A 19,138-nucleotide genomic window follows, 5' to 3' on the forward strand; every position below is an offset into this window, starting at 1 on the left:
CTGGAGGCCATCGGTCAGCTGCAGGCACTGAGCAGGGGCGGAGGCGGAGGAGCGCCGTGCCCCCCGCCGCCCCGCGCCCCGGAGCTGCGCCGCGCACCCCGCCGACTCGCCTGGGGCAAACCCGCCGGCAGGCGCGGGGCTCCCGACCGCCAGGCAAGGCCGGCGGTGCCGCCTCAGCGCTGCGCGAGCCGCCTCTGCTACAAGCGGTGGCCTGGGCTGACGCCGTAGAGCAGCCGCCCCACAGCCCCCCACGCCCCAGCCCCATGTCTCCCAGCCCCATCCTACCGTCTCATACCCCAACCCGCGGCCCCACGGCCCGTCCCACCGCTCAGCACCCCCCCCCGGGGTGGTGTCCGAGCTCGATGCTCGGAGGCGCAGCAGGTCTCTCCTCGCCCGCCCGCTGGCCTCGCTGGGGGTTTATGGCCCTCCAGCAGCACCTGGTGTTTATCAGCGCTGCCAGCAGCACGCAGCAGCCAGCTCTGCTCTTAGCCGGATCCGCAGCAGGTGCTGGGGCCAGCGCAGGGCCCGCCGCTGCGCCTGCCCTCGCTCTGGGACCTGCTGTGCCGGGAAGGGGCTGGCCGCGAGCCCTGCGCCCCAGCCCCGCGTCCCCTCCGCGCCCCGCTCGCCGCGGGCCGGTGCTGCGGAGAGCCCTGCGTGGTGGAGATGAACCTCCTGGGCCGCAAGCAGGGAGACGGCCCCTGGCCGGGGACAGTCCCGCTGCCAGGCAGCGAGGCGCTATGGGGTGCGACGGGGAAGCCCTGGGAAGATAACGCCGCAGGGCTGGTGGGACTGAGCTCGTGACGCCAAAGCCCATCACCACCAGGTTTGTGCCTGCAGCCAGCACGGGAGGAGCCCTGGGAAGGGTGGCCGATACCAGCCCAGGCCCAGTAAGCCTGCAGCAGCCAAGGCGCCGGGGAAGATATGCGCTGTGATAGCACTGGGGGTGGGGGGGGTAATTAACCCATGAGTAACGGGGTGATGTGGGATGAGGGTGCTAGGAAGCCCTGGAGGGATGCGAGGACCTTGACTTGAGGCCATTCCTGCCCTTATATGGTGAACAGGGGCTGGGACAGGAGGGGACAAAGGTCTCCTCGGTGCTGGCACCTGAGCACTTTGCCTAGGTACGTGCCCAGCGTGGCAGGGAAGGTGAGGGGCTGGGGGCTGGGGTGGTGGGGCGCAGGCCAGGGGGTCGGGGTGCGCTTCTGCCTGCTGCGACACTGCCCCGTCGGCGAGGGCCTGCTGGTGACGGAGGGGGGCTCGGGAGGGGGCCAGTCCCTGGCAGCCTGGGGCAGGGGGCTGCACGGTGCGCAGGTGTGCAGGGCACCGCGAGCAGGAGCGGGCACCCACCCCGGCGCCAGCAGCTCGCCCGGCCCGGCGAGGCCCGAGCTGTCACCGGCAGGGACGGGCAGATGCTCGGTGCCCGCCTGTCCCGCCCGAGCACTCGGGGAGTCCCTCTGCGGACCGGCGAGCAGAGCGGGTCTTCGGGGGCACCGGGTGCCTCTGCGGGCAGCCGAAGTCCGGGCCGCCGAGGGAGGCTGCCCTGTGCCCGTGCCGCGCCGGGGGACCGGCTGAGTGGGGACGCTGCTGGCTGGCTCTGCGGAGGAGCAGCGTCACCCAGGTGCGGCTGCTGCGCCGGGGATGCCCCGCGCAGCCTGGCCACGCACCCAGGTGCCAGGCGCCGAGGACGCCCCGCTCGTCTCCTGGCTCCGGGAGCCGCCGTCGCTCCTGCCCACCACGGACCCTGGCACAGTCCGGGACCTGCAATACCCCCCTCACGGGCTCAGCGCCAACTGGGGCCGGCCGGACGCCAGAGCCACCTCTGCGCCCCACATCCCTGGCCTCAGGGGCACCCCTAGCCCCGGTGTCCCGGCACAGGGGATCATCCCGGCAGGGCGGCGCAGCCTGGCGAGCTGCCTCCATCCTGGCTTCGAACGGCTCTGCCTGTCGTTAGCCCTAACGAGGCTGTCGCGGGTGTCCCGGCAGGTGCCCCTGCCTGCAGCGCCCTTCGCCATGGTGGAGCTCAGCGCCAAAGTCAGCAAGACGCTGAACAAGACCACGCCAGGCCTCCAGATCTGGCGAATTGAGGTGGGCACGGGCCGGGCTTGGCTGGGGCACTTCGGGCTCATGGTGGGGGTGGGGGTTCTCTTCAGTAGGGCCCCAGAGCAGCCCCATGGTGGAGGCACAGTGCTGCCTGGGGGCACCGGCTGGGCACCCATCGCTGGGTCCCTCCAGGCTGCCCCCACCCCGTGCCGGGACTCACCCGTGCCCCTTCCTTTCACAGAACATGGAGATGGTGCCGGTGCCCACCAAAAGCTATGGCAGCTTCTACGAAGGGGATTGCTACGTCCTGCTTTCGGTACGGTGCTGCAGGGTCCCGGGGGGCCAGGGCTGGCTCTGCCCTGCAGAGGGGCTGCAGGGAGGGAGGAGGGTCCTGGCCGGACCGGTGTGGGGCTGTGGGGTGCTCTGCTCCCCAGGCCCTTCTGGAGGGGACTGCTCACCCGCAGACACGCAAGATTGGGGATGGCTTCACGTACGACATCCACTACTGGCTGGGCCAGGATTCGAGCCAGGACGAGCAGGGGGCTGCAGCCATCTACACCACGCAGATGGACGACCACCTGGGCACCGTGGCCGTGCAGCACCGCGAGACCCAGGGCCACGAGAGCGAGGCTTTCCGTGCCTATTTCAAACAGGGCCTCATGTACGTTGGCCACCCAGGGGACCCGCTTCCCAGCGTGGCTGTCCTCGCCTGCCCTCTTGCTTCATCCCCCCGGCCCTTGCGTGCCCCCCCATGCTGGGGGCCTGCCTTGCATCGGGCAACGGGAACAGCCCTGCCCAGCAATGCTGGGGAGAGGCAGGGGGTCTTGGTGTGGCCTCTCACCATCCACAGCTCGCCCCAACGGGTGGGAAGACACCTGGGTTCACAACTCCTTCCCCTCTGCCACTGCCAGGCCCTGGGCATGTCACTTAACCCAGGGTGACCAAGGCTCACGCTGTGTCCCATCGGTCCCCCCAGCTATAAGAAGGGTGGAGTGGCCTCGGGCATGAAGCACGTGGAGACGAACACCTACGACGTCCAGCGCCTGCTACACGTTAAGGGCAAGAAGAACGTGGTGGCTGGAGAGGCGAGTTATGGGGCCAGAGGGGTTCCCCCTACCCAAGCCCTGTCCAGGCCAGGCACAGCTGCACCCACAGTGGGATGGGTGTCAGCTGAGCATCCCCATGGTAACTCCCAGTCAGCTGTGACCTTTTAGCAGAGATGCTTTTTTGGGGCCAGATTAACGCCAGGCCCCCTCCTCTAGACATAGCTGCCTTCAGTCAGAGCTGTGTGGTAGGAAAGGCCATGTGGCTCTGCCCCAGAGGTGGCTGCGTTTCCCAGGCAGCGCTCCTACCCATAGGAGCATCCCCAAAAGCCCCCCATCAGGGTAGAGAGGAGAAATTCAGCCTGGAGACACCCATGGGAAGATGTCCCTGTGGGGCAGGGACCGTGGAGCTGGAGAACCCAGGAGTCCTGCCTGCCTTCAACCTCCCCTTCTACCACAGGTGGAGATGAGCTGGAAAAGCTTCAACCGGGGTGATGTGTTCCTGCTTGACCTGGGCCAGCTCATCATCCAGTGGAACGGCCCTGAGAGCAGCCGTGTTGAGAGGCTGAAGGTACGGCCAGGGCCCTTGGCCACTCCAGGCCTCGCAGCCTGAGGGACACATGGCTGCCCTGGTCTCTGAAAGTCTCTTCCCAATGAAGCTAATGACCTGCTCCCCTGCTGTGAGCTGACCCATGGCCCTCTCCTCATGTGCAGGCAATGACTATGGCCAAGGACATCCGGGACCGGGAGCGTGGTGGGCGCGCCAAGGTCGGTGTGGTGGATGGTGAGAACGAGGATGCCTCACCAGGGCTCATGAAGGTCCTCACGCACGTGCTGGGTGAGAAGCAGGATATCAAGGCGGCCATTCCCGACGAGGTTGTGGACCAAGTACTGAAGACTTCCCTCAAACTCTACCAGTAAGTTGTGGGGATGAGGTTACTCCTGGAAGAATCTGCTGGGGCAAAGAGTGTTGCAGCACCCTTCTCTGCCATATCCCGGTACCTGGATCCCCACTCCAAGGAAACCTGTGGTTTCTGGCCCATGGGCAGCCCCTCTGAGGGGACAGGGCCACCTTGAGGGGTATGGGTCCCTAGGGCCAGAGAAGCCCTCGGTGCTGATGGGCTTGGTACCCAACAGCTGGTACAGAGATGCCCATGCTGATGTGATCGATGTCTTCATACACGGTGGCATGGCCCTGTCCCATCTGACCTCTGCCTTCTTTGTTCCACTGCAGCTACATGTGCTGGGAGCAGGGCTGGATACAACCCTGATCCAAGGCAGAGCAAGCTGTGAAGCAGGTTATGGCTATGAGAGAGCTGAGATGGGGAAGGGGAGGGGGGGATGCCCAACCTTGGTACCCCAATGTGTGTGTGGGGGGGGGGGAAGGGCAGAGGGGTTTCCTTGCCCCTCTCCTAACCCTCCTTCACCTCATCAGCGTCTCTGATGCCAGCGGAAACCTGGTTATAAAGGAGGTGGCCATTCGACCCCTGACTCAAGACATGCTCCTGCATGAGGTGCGTTGCCCATCCTGGGGATGGAGAAATGCCCAGTTTCCTTGGCAGCTTTAACCCTTCAAAAGCTGCTTTGGTGGGCTTTGCCCATCAAAGCGGCTTTCGAAGGGTTGAAGCTGCCCTAGGTCCTAATTTTGCTGCTGCTGTTCCCCTCTAGGACTGCTACATCCTTGATCAAGGGGGGCTCAGGATCTTCGTGTGGAAGGGGAGAAACTCCACCAAGGAGGAGAAGCAGCAGGCGATGAGCAGGGCCCTGGTGAGTGATGGGACCGGTTATGGGGGGGTGAATCGCAGCAAGCCCTGATGGGCGGCAGGAGCATTACCTGTGGTGTACGGTCCCACACTGCCCTCGCTGTGCCCGGCATTAGGGCTGTCCTGCTGGGGAGGGGGCTGGGAATCCCTTCCCTGGCCTCGGACACCCCCGTGGTTTGAAGTGCCTGCTCCCTGGGCCCTCCATGCCCACGTGTGAGGTCCGGCTTCCCTCAGGGCTTCATCAAAGCTAAGAACTACCCATCCAGCACCAGCGTGGAGACGGAGAATGACGGGTCCGAATCATCTGTCTTCAGGCAACTCTTCCAGAAATGGACCGTCCCCAGCCAGACCAGTGGGCTGGGCAAGATGCATACTGTGGGAAAAGTGGGTGAGTGCCCCCAGCCAGGCGATGCTCAGGCACTGAGCTTGGAGCAACCAAACTGCAGCAGGGAGTGGGCTGGGGGTCCTGGGGGACCCCCCAAGGGCCATGTCTGCCACTGGGCTCAGCCCCTGCCCTTACCTGCAGCTAAGGTGGAACAGGTGAAGTTCGATGCCACCACCCTGCATGCCAAGCCCCAGCTGGCTGCCCAGCAGAAGATGGTGGATGATGGATCTGGGGAAGCAGAGGTAGGGTGCTGGGCACAGAGGCTGGGCCAGGTGCTGTGAGTGTGCACATGGGCATGGGGCTGAGTGGAGGAGATACCAGAAGACCTCAGCTCTGCAGGGCTCGGGGGTGTCCCAGCCCTGCCAGCAGTGCGCTGCTGCCCCCATCCCTGCAGGTATGGCGTGTGGAGAACCAGGAGCTGGTGCCTGTGGAGAAGCGGTGGCTGGGGCATTTCTATGGTGGGGACTGCTACCTGATACTGTACACCTACCACGTGGGGCACAAGGTGAACCGCATCATCTACATCTGGCAGGTGAGACCTCCCCCCCCCCTCCCCAAGGCTGGTTCCCCACTACATCTCACCCACAACCAGCAGTGCAGCACCAGGACATCACCGTGGACCCGTGGGGCTCTGCTCTGAGCTGGGCTCCTGCAGGAAAGCCGACACTGGCATCACTGCTTCCCTACTACCCTGTCTCTGCCCCCCCATATTGTGTCCCCCATCCTGTGCGCAGCAGCATGGCTCTTTCCCAAAGAGGGAAACTGAGGCAGGGCTCAGCTCTGAGCTCCCCTCTGCCCTGCCCAGGGCCATCATGCCAGTGCGGATGAGATTGCTGCCTCGGCGTACCAAGCCGTGATCCTGGACCAGAAGTACAACAACGAGCCGGTGCAGGTTCGGGTGACGATGGGCAAGGAGCCGGCACACCTCATGGCCATCTTCAAGGGCAAGATGGTGGTGTACGCGGTGAGCACAGGGTCACTGGAGGGAGTGGGTGCAGCCCGGGGGGGTTCTGTGGCATCTGGGGCTCAGCTTGCAGCACTGGTGGTGACATCCCATCCCTGTCCCCCACAACTGCTGTCTCCAGGGTGGCACGTCACGGGCAGGCAGCACAGAACCTGTGCCCTCCACCCGTCTTTTCCAAGTGCATGGCACCAATGAGTACAACACCAAGGCCTTCGAGGTGCCCGTCCGTGCCTCCTCCCTCAACTCCAACGATGTCTTTGTGCTCAAGACCCCCAAATCCTGCTACCTCTGGTATGGGAAGGTGGGTACTGCATCCACCAGCGCTGTCTGTCACTGAGCTCTGGGGCTGGCATTGGACCCCAGAGATAAATATCTCTGTCTCCTCCTCGGCATGGGGAGCCAGGGCAGACGGTGGTTGAGGACTGCAACAGATGGGCTGTGCTTGCTCTGCAGGGCTGCAGTGGGGATGAACGTGAGATGGGCAAGATGGTGGCTGACATCATCTCCAAGGCGGAGAAGCCGGTGGTGGCAGAAGGACAGGAGCCTCCTGAGTTTTGGGTGGCCCTGGGGGGCAAGTCCCAGTATGCCAACAGCAAGAGGTACCAGCTCCTTGTTCCAAGGGCCTGGGGTGGCAAGGACCCCCTTATGGCTGGAGGGAGGGGGGTGGGGGAGCACCTTGCTCCTGCCCAACTTCAAGCATGCAATGGGCCTCAAGTCATCAAGCAAAATGAGGCCTACTCCCCACCATGGTGTCTCATCCCCCCAGGCTGCAGGAGGCAACCCCCTCCATGTCCCCTCGACTCTTTGAATGCTCCAATAAGACAGGCACCTTCCTGGCCACAGAGATTGTGAACTTCACTCAGGATGACCTGGAGGAAGATGATGTTTACCTGCTGGATGTCTGGGACCAGGTGGGCTGGTTAGAGGTGACAGCTTTGATCCTGCAAACTGGCATCTCCAAGGGGCTGGAAGACCTGCAACAGCCAGAGGAGCTGGGATTGGAGTCTGGAAGCCCTTCCCATGCCCCCAACACCACCTTGTCCAACCCCCCCCGGTCCAGGAAGGCCTCCCAGCCCCCAGTGCCCTTCCTTGGGGACAGACCCTGCATGTCCCCAGGCCTGGGTTAGGCCTAGCCCCAAATGGTGCCCCCAACAGTGGGATGCAGGTGTGGGAAATGGTGGCCTTGTTCCAGGTTTTCTTCTGGTTGGGGAAAGGTGCCAATGAGTCGGAGAAGGAGGCGGCAGCAGTTATGGCACAGGAGTACCTGCGGAGCCACCCCAGTGGGCGCGACCTCCAGACCCCCATCATCGTGGTGAAGCAAGGCTATGAGCCCCCCACTTTCACAGGCTGGTTCCTTGCCTGGGACCCTCTCAAGTGGACCGTGAGTTATGGAGAGGGCCGGAGGGGTCCTTTGCAGATGGGACCAAGCCCAGCCAACAGCCAGCTTCATCCTTGGCAGCCAGGCTGGTCCTATCCATGTCTTTCGTCTCCTTTGCAGGACAAGAAATCCTATGAGGAGCTCAGAGCTGAGCTGGCGGACGACGGCAGCCTGGGACAGCTCACATCAGTAAGTGTCAGGGGGAGCGGGGGCCACCGGAGTCGGGGAGGAGGCACCGTGGGGGCAAAGGGAGCCCTCCGCGCTCCACGGCAGACAGCACCCAGAGGCTCGGGGCCAGGCTGCCCCGTGTGGGACACCAGCCTCCAAGGCCTGCGGCCAGGCTGGCACCTCCATCTCCAGGCTGCTGGCTGGAACCATGCCCAGCAGGCTGGCTCCGCTGGGCCGGCCCTGACTGTGTCCCTCCGGCCAGGAGCTCACTTCTAGGCAAGAAATCTTCACGGCCACCACCACCCTTACCCCCAACAAGCTGGAGACCTTCCCCCTGGATGTGCTCCAAAACACCTCCGCAGAGGACCTGCCTCGGGGTGTGAATCCCAGCAGGAAGGAGGTGAGCCCAGGGGGCAAAGCCAGGGCAGGCCCGGTCTGAGTTCAGGGCCCCCCCAGCTCTGGCTGAGCCTTGTCTCTCTCTCTCCCCCACCCCCCAGGACCACCTCTCCGACCAGGACTTCAAGGCCACCTTCGGCATGGCCCGCTCTGCCTTCGCTGCCCTGCCCTTGTGGAAACAGCAGAACCTCAAGAAGGAGAAAGGACTCTTCTGAGAGGAGCCCCGGCCTGGGTGCACTGCGCTCATTATTTTTATTAAATAAAATGAGTTTGCAGAGCTGGGCTCTTATCTCCCCTCCAATCAACCTCTGGGCTCAGCCCTGCCTGCGCCTCCCCAGCTGCGGGGTTTATTGGGCGAGCAAAGGATGGACAGGGGCACGTCTGGGACAGCACCAGACTTTCAGCAACGCAGTAGCCCAGAACTAAACTGGGCAGCGGAGCTACGAGCCTCTGGCTGAGCAGCTCCTCCCTTTGCTTCCACCCTCAGCGTACCCTGCAGCAGCACGCGAGCACGGGCACGGGAGTTGCCCGAGCCCAGCGCCCCGCTCAGCTGCCAGCCCTGTGCCGGGGCACCCCCCGGCACGCGGCCGCCCAGCCCCGGGGCGCGCCTGGCACAGCTGGGCTCTCCGCACGCTGCTGCAGCTCCGTGCCAAAGGTCCCGTATACGGCTGGAGCCGCTCCCTGCGTTATCACATACCCCCCCCACGCATAAACCACAGTAAATACTCGCGGTACCAAAGGTAAAAGGAACAAGCCACAGCTTGAAGGGATGGTACACATGCAGCCGAGGGAAGCAGCACAGCGCGGCCACGGCGATGGCTCTGCTGGGGCCAGGGTGCCAGCTGCCCGCAGGGACAGGGGGGTGGGCGCTCAGAGCGATGCAGGGCTGCAGCGAGGGTGGCGTTAACCCAAAGGAAGCTCTGCACGGGGTGCCATGGTTTGTTCCTACCCCTCCTCTCCAGCCACGACAAGCGCGTTTTCCTTCCACTCGGGCTCTGCAGATACAAACTGTGGCACCAACCCCGTGGCCAAGCAGGGAGTGGGGCTAGGGCAGCATTTCCCAGGGGAACAGACGCCAGCTTGCAGACAGCGCGCTCCATCGAACCGTGCAAACCTGCAACCGCCCTGGGATGCTCTGGAACCGCAGCCAGGATGTTACTGGAGCAAAGTCCCGGGCGGTGGCAAGAGCGAAGCGCAGGAGCTGAACGCCGGCGGAAGGGTGATGCCCCATCGCTTCGGGTATTGAGGCAGCTCAGGCTCCATGGAAAGAAGATTCCAAACCAGGAGAGGGTTAATAAAGAGGTTTTAATTTCACAAAAATCTATCTACACATCATTTAAAAAGGGGGGGGGAGGGGAGAAAAACCCAAGAGCAAAAACCGTAAAGAATAGGGAGGAACAGGTCTGCTAAAACACAGAGAAAAAGTGCTGCTCCGTATCAACAGTGTAACGAATCAAGAAGTCACTCAGAAACCAACCCAGGCATGGGGTAACCCTTGCGGCAGGTCCTCATCCGCACGCGCACGCACACACCTGGAACCGCCTCAGCTTCACCGAGCAAGCCTGGAGCCAAGGAGCAGAGCTAAGTGGAGAGTAGCTGCCAGGGGTCCCGCACCCCTTTTTCTCTCTTTGGCAGTGGATCACAAGGATAATTAGCTCAATGAAAACAAAACCCAACAGACTAGTTCTTTCCAGGCTCCCCCCGCTCCTCTGCCAAAGCACCGCGATCCTCGCGGATGCCCGAAGCCTGGGTGAAGCGCAGCAGGACGCGCGGGGCTGCGCCGTGAGCGGCGCCTCGTGCTCGCCGCCGCACAGAGCGCCCCGGGCCCCCCCGGTCCAGCCCCCTCGAGCACGAGGGACGGGCAGGGAGGCGCGTGCCCTCCCGCTATCCGTGCTGTGCTGGAAAGGCGGCGGGAGGCGACGCCGCAGCTCCAGGCGACAGCCAGCTCCGCTCCTCCCGGCACAGGCTTTGCACCGGCTCTCAGCGCAGCCCCCTGCCCCAGCAGGCCCTCGCGCACGCAGCTTCCAGCTCATTGACACAAATGGTTTTATAGTCACCAGAGTGGTTAGCGTGGAGTAAATCAAGACCAAATTACCGCAGCCAGGCGATGAAGGGGAGAGAGGAAGGCAAGATGGGAGTTCCTTGTTTATATACTGAATCACACTCGGACTAAACTAAGCTGATTCAGAAGTGGATAAATGTTTAACCACTATTCTGGATATTTAGGGAAAAGCCAAAGAACAGCTTGTAACACACATCTCGCAGATCATCACTACCTCGGAGGGACGGCCCCGACCCGTCCCGCCGCGCTGCCGCCCGAGGAACCCTAACGCCCCTCAGCCGGCCCGACAGCAACCGCGGCTACGGCAAGGGCTGGCAGGCCGGAGAGCCGGCGCCAAAAGCCCGCACGCGTTAAGGGGCTGTAAACGTCTCTCCGGCTACACATAACCCAGTACGGGTCGGCCAGCCCTACCGACCTTCCCACCGCGACGCAGTCGGGGCGGCGTCAGAGCGTCACGGCGCGGAGCCTCCGAGCGCGCGACTCCCGCAGAGCGGGAGAGACCCATCGTGCGCACGGTGCAGGAGAGCTGTGACACGCGATGCCCCCGGACAACTAACCGCTCCTTTTCCTCCTCGCTCACAGAGAGAAAGCTGGTTTCAGCAAGAACGGGACTTCGTGGAGACTCCTGCTACGGTGAAGGTTCAAGGGAGCTGCCATATGCCAGAAAAAGCTTAAAGCAATTAACAGATGTTTGCTAATTCTTAACAGCTAGAATAAACAAAAACTTTGTTTTCACAAAGCAAGGAGGGGTGGTTCCAAGCATCGCCTTTTTCACCTTGATCCAAACAAAAACTGGTATACATGAAAGTTGGCGCACTGAAAAATTGGGCAATGTTTGTTTTTATTATAAATTAACTGATCTGGAGTGCAGAGCCTTGAAAAACACCCTTGCCACCCAGAATAGCAGAACTGACTTCTGATACTGTAAGTATACTGGTTATTTACAGCACTAGCATATGATGCACTTGGGGAAAACAGCTTTGCCCTCTGGACAGAGCAGTCCCTTCATCACATTTCCAGGGGCAGGGATCAACAAAAGAGCGATTCCTGCATCACCTCCTCTTCCCATCGCCCGGAATTCTACCAAAATTAACATAGACAATATAAAAGTATAATGCTTTGTAATAAATTAACATATATACCCACTTGGGCTGCATCTTACGAGATAAATGTTTTGTCATGTTTACAACTAAAGGTTCATTCCTAGCTTGGAAACCAGAAAGATGTCACTCTGACCAGATCCACCAGGCTCATCCGATACGTGGACTGGAAGGTCAGTCAGTCTTTTCATCACACCGGGGTCCCCAAAGGACTTTGCTTGCACAGGACTATCAGTGGTGACGGCTGTAGCTCATCGCTGCACACAGAGGCGAGCAGAGGCCACTGAGGAAGCATCCCTATGCCAGCCTGCTAGGGATAAACTCTAGTGGGGAAGCGCCCATGAAGAGGTGCCTGCTGTCTTCTAAACTGGTGGTTCTGTCTACTTTGCTTCAGTCGATTTATTCCTGAGAAACTGCTAATGATAGTTTAAAAAACCCAAAACTATCTTGACATCAAAAAAGTTTTGTATGTTTTTCTTTTCTTTTTTTTTTAAATAAGTCATTCACCTCTAAAACTCAAGTTGCAAAAATCAGAACTAGAGGCCAAAACAATAGCAACTCCTCTGCTTAATAGCAACAATTTCTCTGAACTGAGTAAATGCCAGCTAAAGGAAACACCTGCCCTGCTAAATAAGTGCAAAGGTGCTAAAAAAAGTAAGTCACTAGGCTTTTTTCCCTGCTGAAACAAGCTATAAAATGAGCATCACGTCTCTAAATAGAATAAAACGTAACACCTCTCCCTAATTGTGTTCTGTTAATGTTGAACATGGGCTTTTCAAAAGCTTCCACCTGGTTTAGTTTCTCCCACTGTACTCCTTAAAAATAACAACAGACATATAGGTGCAGTAAAAACCATCTCCAACTCCTGGGGTAAGAGACAGCCAAGGCAAAACCATGGTTCAGTCAAAGAGCAATTCAAGTGCCAAGCAACACCCTGCAGACACAGTCTTTTTCCACAGTTCCCATTTCAGGATGACCCAGGCACACACAAAAAGGGTAATGCCAAAACACTCTCATCCTCCCAGAATGCAAGATGAGAAAATGGCTGTTGTTCACCTCCCGATACTGATCACAATCTGCTCCAGGAGTTCATCTACCTCCTCAGTGCCTTCAGTCAGAGTTAAATCAAAACAGCCCTAAGCAATACAACTTCAGTGTGAAATATTGCACACTGAAAAGAGAGGTCTCCTCTCTAAATGGCATTTATGCAACAATGCTATGAAGAAGATGCAATCAAATAATAAAACTTTTAAAATTAAAAAAAACACATATACAATCTCATTTCTAAAGGAGGATGACAGTGAATGATGTATAAAGGACAGAGCTGCCACCAGGTATGCAATACATTCCACAGCACCGACAGTTTGTTTCCTGGAACTGCAGGTAAATAGCAGAGCACTTACAAACCCATGAAAGTCAAAATGCATCAGCTTGAGTGATTCTGAAATGCCTGTTAGTGAGACGACTGGCAATAGCATACTCAGTGATCTGGGTTTCCAGTGAATATTACTAACACAATACACACCAGGTTACAGAATCTATTGCTTAAATTGCTCTTGGAGAAAATAAATGCCAAGTGATATGTATATCTTCCCCACTCATGTCTCACAGGTGAATGGGATTTTAAAGTAGAGTCTCTTTTTGCACAATTGTTTTATCAGTTTATGAGCAGCTGTAGTCTTGTGGCTTGATGCAACTCTTTAAGGCTCCATGCTGACAAAGTTATTTGAGAAACAATAAAAACTTCACCACAGGAGGATCGCTCTGGGATGCCAAGGTTTAAAAGCGTGGTTCAGGCTCAAGACTTGCACAGATGGTTCAACAAACTGAGTGTCCCATATTTCTACCTTTTGTCTCTTGTTTTGGCCCTGAGCTGTTTGTTACTCCTGTGTCTGACACAAGTTCAGAATCTTCCTTGTTCCTCAGGAGGAACAAGGTGCTTTACTCTTCACAGAGGCTGACGAATTGATCTTCCTACTTCCATGCTAAGTGGCTGTGCATTTTTTTCTGTTTCTAGTAACTCATCGAAGATATCCCTGTAAAACATAGAAGACCAATAATGAAACTTATATTTAACAACAAACCACTACATATGACCGCCCTGAGTGAAGTGAGTGGAAAAAAAACAGAACAAAACAAGAAAACCCTCTCCTCAACAACTAGATTTAATCCACAAGTGTCATGTATCCTGGCAGAGAAAGGTGTCTTATCTAACACCTCTAAGCAAGGCTCCTGGAATCCTGAAGCTCCCCCCCTCCTCCAAATTATTACAACGATTAAGATCATTGGTAAATCTTACAGAATAGTAACTATAGCAAAAATAAGAGTGCTAGTAAAAAGATGAGCATAAATACAAAACACAGTTTGTAGATAAAAGTAGTATCTTCTATTAGAGCAACCAGTGAAGACAGAAAAAGGAGTCAAACTTTCAAGCACAAAGGCTCTTCTTCGGTTCTGTGTGCCTGAAAAGATACTACTTCTATCTACACACCTCATCTTGCTCATGTTCTAACACTAGTATAGCTGTAACAATACAACCACCGAGAGGTGAAATAATGGCATTTATAAGTATTTATAAGCAAGCAAGGAAAAACCCCAGCTGCACTGACTCTTGATGCAGATAATGTGTAGTTGAGACACTGAATCCCCCTCTTAGAAGCTGATTTAATGCATCTTGTTAAAACTCCATATAATACTGGCAGACAATTCTATGCCACTGAACCCTTACAGTACTTCAATTTTGCCATTCTTGCATGTGATTTTGACTAGAATTTCCTCTTACAAACATATGGAGACACTTTTCATCTCCACTAAAGAGGACTAGAGGAAGAAGAGATCCACACTGCCTCACAAATAGCAGATAATTACTGATATCAAAATTCCCCTAAAATACCTACTTGTGCATGTAGAAGAAGATGTAGCCACTTCTGTCTCTGTCACACTGAACAGTGGCCTCTAGAGTTCGGGACACTTCCAGGTCATTATAGGTGAACCAGGACTGCTTCTTGATATCGTAGACATCACTGATATAATGACCTTAAAAAACAGAGAATGCTGCCAGTTCAACCAGTAGGCTGGTTTTAGATATACTGGTCCAATGACCTATTTCAGATTTAGTTGCTAAAATACCCTGAAGACCCTAGTCCCTCAACATTTCCTGATCAATGAACTGATAACAATCACAAACAACTACATGGATCCCATAAGCAGTACGTTGTCCACATGTCACAGTTACTCTGTCAGCAAGCCACTATGAAAGATTTGTTCTGCTGCCTAAATAAAAAAGCTGAATTAATATTCTTGCCAACTAAAATTATAAATGCAATCTTAGAAATATTCTTCTCTGCAAACAATCCTGCTATATTAATTTTGCATCACAGATTTTTAATTTGGATAAAGATATGAAGAATAAAATATGGTATCTTTTACCTGAAGATGATGTGCTTCCAATATGACTGACGATGCTGATGAGACGATAGGAATGAGGAAGCTCTCCTGTCTAAAAATAAAGGACAATTAAAGCTTTTAGGCATTTACTTTTGTCCCATGTGGTTTATGGGCAACATGATTTATAGTGGGATATGGGCTTTGACCACTGTATTCAAAGCTGCAAGCCAATCGAGGAACACAGAAACAGACACTCTGGGTCAGGCCAAATGAAGGGTCCTCTGAGAACCAGAGACAGCTTCCAAAATTATTTAATCTTTCAGCAAGCCAATGGAAATGGAGAGAAACCACTCAGACCATATGCTGTCATGAACTCTATACTACAAAGTTTTCTAAACAACTATTTCCTGAGTAACTTCCAGTGATGTCAGAATCAAATCCACCAAATAAACACAGAAAAACCAAAAGGGAACATCACACTGACTTTAAAAGAGTAAAAATATACTCCTGATAATGGTATACAGATTTAACAGCTAGGCCTGGATATGCAGCCCAGATTCCCTCGGCCTGCACCTGTAATGGCAGCAGGCAGACAACGCCCTCTTTGCACGCAGGAAGCACGCTTCACCTGCTCATTGGCAATAAAATTAAGTGATAGCAATTGGTCTTTTTTTTTTTTTTTTTTTTTTAACCCTCTCTGACCAGAAAACTCAATTGATATGATTAACTGACAATATCCTTAAAATGTTACTCTTTGTTTAAGGGAAGGGAATTGGTAAGAAAGTAAGAATTGCACAAGGAAACCTCAACTGTAAATATCAACCCTTTCTACTCTGCACAGCTTTCCTTCCCCTGATGCTTCCAGGCAACTCTCTCAACACTGCTTTTTGAGAGGGTTACCAGGCAGGGAGCAAAACACAGTTTATGGTTACATTTCACCTGATGACAACAGGAGTTTTGCCACAGCTTCTCAGTTCTGGTGGTCCAGAATATATAAGCCCATGGCATTATAACTAAGCTACTATGCTGGCTAAAATACTCTTTCTTTGTAAGTAAAAATTGAGGCCAAAGCTTTGCATGTAGTACAACATTTATGATATAAAATCAACGTTTCCTTCTTTTTGTCACCCACATCAACTTTGAGAAACTCGGAGTTTCTACATTTTTTTTCTAAGCAAAATAGGGCAGAGTCTAACAGCTAGATATTTTCCACCACCCACTTTTCATCATAAAGGTTTTCTCTAAGACTAAGCAAGCACATCTCTGTAGCAAAAAACCTTGAATACTAAATTGCCAATAAAGAGGAACTGTATCTCTCAGTTCTTGAAATCATAGATCACCACCTCAGCATTTCTTTTAAGCTCTTCTGCTTCAGCTTCTGAATACTCCATGTCAAGAACATCCTCATTCCCAGAGTCTTCATCAGAGCCAATGCTGTCCAGGAGAGAGCTGTTAAACTCTAAATAGTACAGAAACAATGATACTGTGTAAGAATCCACGACACACACATGAATTCAGAACAGGTTGGGATATATTCACCCACATAAACAAACGCAATAAAGTCCTAAAGTTTCAAGTTTCCTTTCTAAGGAAAACAGGACACGTTGGAATTTCCAAGTGAGAACTCCTTCCCTCCCTTCCCCAGCTTGTCAGAGCATTAAGAAAAAGACCTCAGACTCTGAAATTCATTTCAGCATACTTTCTCTCATACTTTTGTAAAAGGGCACTGTGCAAATGACAGTTGGATGATAAAAGAATGGTCAAACATCCAGTTGGCTGTAAAGTGTTGGTGGTCTGCAGCCAGAACTTACATTAAAAGAATTACAGCCAGTTTGGTCAGCAAACTGTACATTTCTGCAGTGAGAGGCTATGAATTACAGTTTTAACTATAAGCTGCATTAACAAAGTACATCTTTCAATTAAAACTGGCATCAAATTACTACTCCTGGCAGCAGGCATCTTTTTACTGTTTTAGATGGTAAGAAGGCTGCTCACCGCAGGAACTTCCAGTTTGCTTGGCTGAGCAAAATGTAGGCAGCTTTCTGTAAAGAGCCGGAAGGCACCACTGCTCCCTGTACACACTGTTCCAAACTTCCTGGGATTCTGCAGCTACTCAACTAATTTAAGATTTTGTACAGCACTCATTAGAAGTAGCAGCTACATTTTCATCAGCTAAATTAAAGCTGTGAAGTCCTGGGTAAATGAGAACTTCTGATTAACAGGACACTGTTCAGGATTGATTTTTTTTATTATTTTTTATTATTTTTTTAAGACACGATCATGCCAGTTAGGATGGAGATGTTTTGCCAAAGATTCTTGCTGCTTTCTCTGTTGAATCATCAGATGCTGGATTAGTTTAATCTTCTCAGGAAGTTTACAGATAAATCCTTTTAATTGAGAATATTTTACTGTTGGCTTCCAGGCACTTCATTCAGGCTATATAAGCCAGACTACAGCCAAGAAACACAGCTATTTAAGTAGGTCTCTGTAAGAAGCATTTGCCACAAGTATTGCTAAACATCACTTCATCACTGGTTATTAGATAACTACTGGTTCTTTGATTACAGCCCCACTGTGAAACTTTCTATGACAAATACTAACGGTTTTACATTAAAGATTATTAGCATCTCCTTCAACAACTAATGGCTGATGCCCTTACTAACGGCATGGTAGCAAGCTGAAAAGAACAAAGTAACGTTCATGTCTAAGTCAAGCAACTGCAAATCAGAAGACGGCAGGATGTCTAGCCTTGGACTCTTCCAGGCCGCTAATCGGGGAAGACCTCGGAGAGGCTGGGCACTCGAAGCTCCTGAAGCTCCTCCTGGGAGGGGATCAGAACCGTGCTGCCAACAGGCTGAGGTACATTTAAACACCATTCAACTCGTTCCTCTTGAGAGGCAGAGGGAGGTTCACCCAGGAATAGCTAAGAGCCTTTAAAGGTGCCTGAGCAACTAAGAGTATCTTAACAATACTTCATTACCATTCCCTTTCCCTTTCTGGAGCAGGAATTTTCTCTGTTATGCTTTGCTCTGCCAGATTATATGAAATCACTCACATGCTAGTCTTACACAAATGTTAAACAGTGCCTGAAGCTCACCGCACTGGTTTTGGAAAAGACAGAGTATATTTTGGATGGCTTTTTTCCCCCCTCCCCTCAACAGCTACCTTGCAATGAGGTCTGTCTCCCTCTCATCCCGCATCAGAGAGAGAGAGCACTTATTTTCCTGAGCAAGGCCAGTACATTAATCAGCAGTAAAATATCAATGCAAGCAAGAAATAATCCTTATGTTGTGACTAGAGCCATTAGCATCCTGTCTTCTGCTAGGAATGTAAAATTTCAAGGTCCATTTCACTATATATATTTATACACACACACACACACATATATATATATAATATTAAAAACTCAAAGAATGAAAAAACTCATTTTTCATTCTAAAAGTTTGTCCTGGTATTTGCTTCCACAACAGAGGGCAAGACAAGCTGACATAAGCAAAGCCAAATACAATCAAGCACATGCCAAAAAAGCATGAAATCCCAGCTGTCTTACAGACATTTAGGAGCTGCACTAAGACGTACAGATCTATTTTCCCTCAAAAGCAACATACTGGAAGTTAAATAAGTTTCACCTTGTAGACTTAATTCTGTGGCTCGTTTAAGGTCATCATCCTCTTTTTGCTCTCGTGCCTCCTGATGGGAAGAGAACAAAACTTAGCTCATTGAGACACTTAACTGTTTAAAATTCTTGTGGTGCTCTTTTTCCATTGAAACTGTGCTGCTCTGGTTTCTACAACAAACCTGACATTGTAAATTAAAGGTTCCATGTGAAGGAATGTTTGCAACCAGCAAGAGTCCAATGTTCCAGTGCAACAGAACCTGGGACAAACCTTCATTAAGGCCCGTCAAAGCTCCTGAAGTTTGGTATGCAGCAGAGCAAGTCTCTAGCAAAACCGAACACTTTCTCTGGATCATTAATTTGAAAAGCATCTGAATGAATTTGTAACCTTTTGCTAAGGAAAGCTGTCACTTACACACAAAGCTCCTCACACTTTGGTAAAATTTAGACTTTTTCTGCTCAAAGCTAACTGAGGACAGAGCCTTAAATCCTGACAGTTTTTATTATTTTTAAGCCATCTGAAAGTAGAGTCTATGGTTCAATGTAACGTGCAATTCACAAAGGCAGGATGCCAAAAGAAAAAATAAAGAGACACCGCTAAACAACAGGGAATTAAAAATATTAGTTTGAACAAATAGCAGAAAAACTTCAAGACTGCCAACAAACTGTTCTAATTTTCGGATAATATCATGTCCTGTTACTCCCACCACTCCCGAAAGCTCAGGGCTACAGCAAATCAGTCAATAATATTTAATGAGCTAGTGTTAATTCAGGGTTTGAATATGCCTGAACGCAAAACCCTCTAACTACACATTTCAAATCAAGATAACCATAGC

At 53.1% G+C, this 19,138-nt stretch overlaps 2 protein-coding genes across 3 annotated transcripts in view; one reads left to right on the forward strand and one right to left on the reverse strand.

The window, feature by feature from the left end:
• The first annotated feature begins 1,986 nt into the window (after positions 1–1,986).
• VIL1 (villin 1) lies at positions 1,987–8,352 on the forward strand. The gene is made up of 19 exons (XM_062578393.1): positions 1,987–2,085; positions 2,282–2,356; positions 2,505–2,701; positions 3,017–3,125; positions 3,544–3,654; positions 3,798–4,000; positions 4,519–4,597; positions 4,752–4,850; positions 5,081–5,234; positions 5,373–5,473; positions 5,626–5,763; positions 6,037–6,195; positions 6,317–6,496; positions 6,649–6,794; positions 6,962–7,106; positions 7,388–7,576; positions 7,694–7,762; positions 8,004–8,141; positions 8,239–8,352. The coding sequence occupies exons 1-19, from the start codon at positions 2,011–2,013 to the stop codon at positions 8,350–8,352; spliced, it is 2,481 nt and encodes an 826-aa protein (XP_062434377.1). The 5' UTR covers positions 1,987–2,010.
• Positions 8,353–9,423: 1,071 nt separating this feature from the next.
• The window catches only part of USP37 (ubiquitin specific peptidase 37), a 37,876-nt gene continuing 28,161 nt past the window's right edge, over positions 9,424–19,138 (reverse strand). The window contains exons 20-24 of one of the 2 annotated variants that reach the window (XM_062579104.1): positions 18,316–18,376; positions 16,030–16,145; positions 14,729–14,798; positions 14,197–14,335; positions 9,424–13,335 (exon numbers count right to left, since the gene is read on the reverse strand). In XM_062579104.1, the coding sequence (XP_062435088.1) occupies positions 13,248–13,335; positions 14,197–14,335; positions 14,729–14,798; positions 16,030–16,145; positions 18,316–18,376 (474 nt within the window). In that variant the 3' untranslated portion in view covers positions 9,424–13,247. The remainder of the gene's footprint in view (positions 13,336–14,196; positions 14,336–14,728; positions 14,799–16,029; positions 16,146–18,315; positions 18,377–19,138) is intronic. The other variant, XR_009958808.1, reaches the window with a different exon arrangement.

This window comes from Rhea pennata, chromosome 6 (assembly GCF_028389875.1).
Source record: "Rhea pennata isolate bPtePen1 chromosome 6, bPtePen1.pri, whole genome shotgun sequence".
NCBI classification, from domain to species: Eukaryota; Metazoa; Chordata; class Aves; order Rheiformes; family Rheidae; genus Rhea; species Rhea pennata.

Coding starts and splice junctions, on each gene's coding strand:
- VIL1 (XM_062578393.1), top strand. CDS start 2,011: ATGGTGGAGCTCAGCGCCAAAGTCAGCAAGACGCTGAACAAGACCACG. Junction 5,474..5,625: donor ATGGATCTGGGGAAGCAGAG/GTAGGGTGCTGG, acceptor CCATCCCTGCAG/GTATGGCGTGTGGAGAACCA. Junction 5,764..6,036: donor GCATCATCTACATCTGGCAG/GTGAGACCTCCC, acceptor TGCCCTGCCCAG/GGCCATCATGCCAGTGCGGA.